The sequence below is a fragment of the Echinops telfairi genome, unplaced genomic scaffold, assembly GCF_000313985.2.
Source record: "Echinops telfairi isolate 266 unplaced genomic scaffold, ASM31398v2 ScPeMD7_7458;HRSCAF=8496, whole genome shotgun sequence".
NCBI classification, from domain to species: domain Eukaryota; kingdom Metazoa; phylum Chordata; class Mammalia; order Afrosoricida; family Tenrecidae; genus Echinops; species Echinops telfairi.
Genome location: NW_022111358.1, coordinates 7091403 through 7092909, shown reverse-complemented (window position 1 = coordinate 7092909; position 1507 = coordinate 7091403). Strand labels below are relative to the sequence as shown.

Sequence of the window (1507 nt, the reverse complement as noted above, 5' to 3'; positions counted from 1 at the left end):
ACATTTGTTGCCATCATGATTCGCAAAACATTTGCCTTCCACTTAAGCCCTTAATATCGGCTCCTCATTTTCCCCCCTGGAGTTAGATATTTAGGAGAGGGTAAAGCAGATACCATACTAAATCTTTGCAAGGAAAGTGAAATATTACATAAAAAAACAAACAAACTATGCTCCTGAAGAAATTTTCGGTCTCACACTCACTGGTTTTCCTTGGAAAATACTTTGTTTTCATTCAGTAATAAGATTATTCTAAGTAATAAAATCTCCATCTTGCTCTCTTGGCAGATCTTGTTAATATAAAAACGTGTTGTACTCACAGATACTTGTAGTTAACATGCTGTAGATAGTTTTACATAGTTAAGGAATTACTAAAGGCTTCCAAAAGTTTGTGGAGAAATGCCATTATATTTTAGTTCCATTTTACTAGAAACTTCAGCCCTCTCGTTTTTGCCCCTGTCTTTCCTCTCTTGGGCACTTCCACAAGTCGGTGCCCTCGCACTTTGGCAGCAGATGAACAGAACTTTCATCAGTTTGCTTCTTGGAATACCTTTCACTTGTGCGTTTTCACTGCTTCTGTTGAGGAAACCCTGAGTGGATACGAAGGCTCGAGGGCCCAAGGAGGCTTGTCCATTGATAAGTGGTGATTGGACCCTGAGCAGTTTTACTTGAAAGTTCATATTTGTGATTGCTGTCAAACTGAGTACCTGTGCGGCAGCTCTGGCCCATCGATAGGCGTCATCGGGGAGTCTGTGGGGCTGTGCCTCTCGCGGTACAGACATTGTTAGGAGGTGTTCCAGGTCCAGTTTTAGAGTGTAGAAGACTGTCCAGTGTTCTGAGTGAGTTTCTTGTTGTAGGGCAGGTGCCAGTAAGTGTGTTTCTAAGCCTTCAGGTGCAACACACAGATGACCCTCTCACCTGGGATTATGTGGCCCGGCGAGAATTGAAGATGGAGTCTCAGCCAGGAGAGCAGCCGGCGACGAAACAAGCCAGAGCGGTGGAGCTGGACCGCAAGGAGGAGAGGTGCTGTGCTGTGTATGAAGAGGCAGTGAAGACGCTGCCCACAGGTGAGGGTGACCAGACCTAACCTTGGCGCGGCAAAGAAGTGATTGTGTTTGCGAGTGTGAATCCAAGTGCGCGCCTCTGAGACAGGACAGTTTATCATCGGCCTGCCTCTCCACATTGTTCCTTCTCGTTTCTGATGGTGCAAGGTAGAGCTCGAGCAAAATGGTATTGGGTTCAGGTATTTAAAGAAGTGATGCTTAGGAAATGATAGTTAAGACCTCTTAATCATCATTCCTTTATCACCTTCTGATACAGATTTAAAAATGGTTGCTTTTGGAAAAAAAAGTGACACAGGGGCAAATGGTTTTGCCAGTCAGGATTCTTGCACATTTTGTTCTGTGACATAGTTGCCGTCTCCACAGTGGTGCGGCACTCTTCCTGTTGACCCTCCCCTTTGTCCGTCATCCCTAGCCCTTCTACTGTCTGAGTCGTGTCTGTCCCCCAT

General features: G+C 45.4%; 1 protein-coding gene across 1 annotated transcript in view; it reads left to right on the top strand.

Annotated features, from left to right (window-relative positions):
* Positions 1-1507, top strand: part of UTP6 (UTP6 small subunit processome component) — a 29105-nt gene that overhangs the window by 18040 nt on the left and 9558 nt on the right. Inside the window, exon 11 of the mRNA XM_004706942.2 lies at positions 883-1064. Coding sequence (XP_004706999.1) covers positions 883-1064 — 182 coding nt within the window. The remainder of the gene's footprint in view (positions 1-882; positions 1065-1507) is intronic.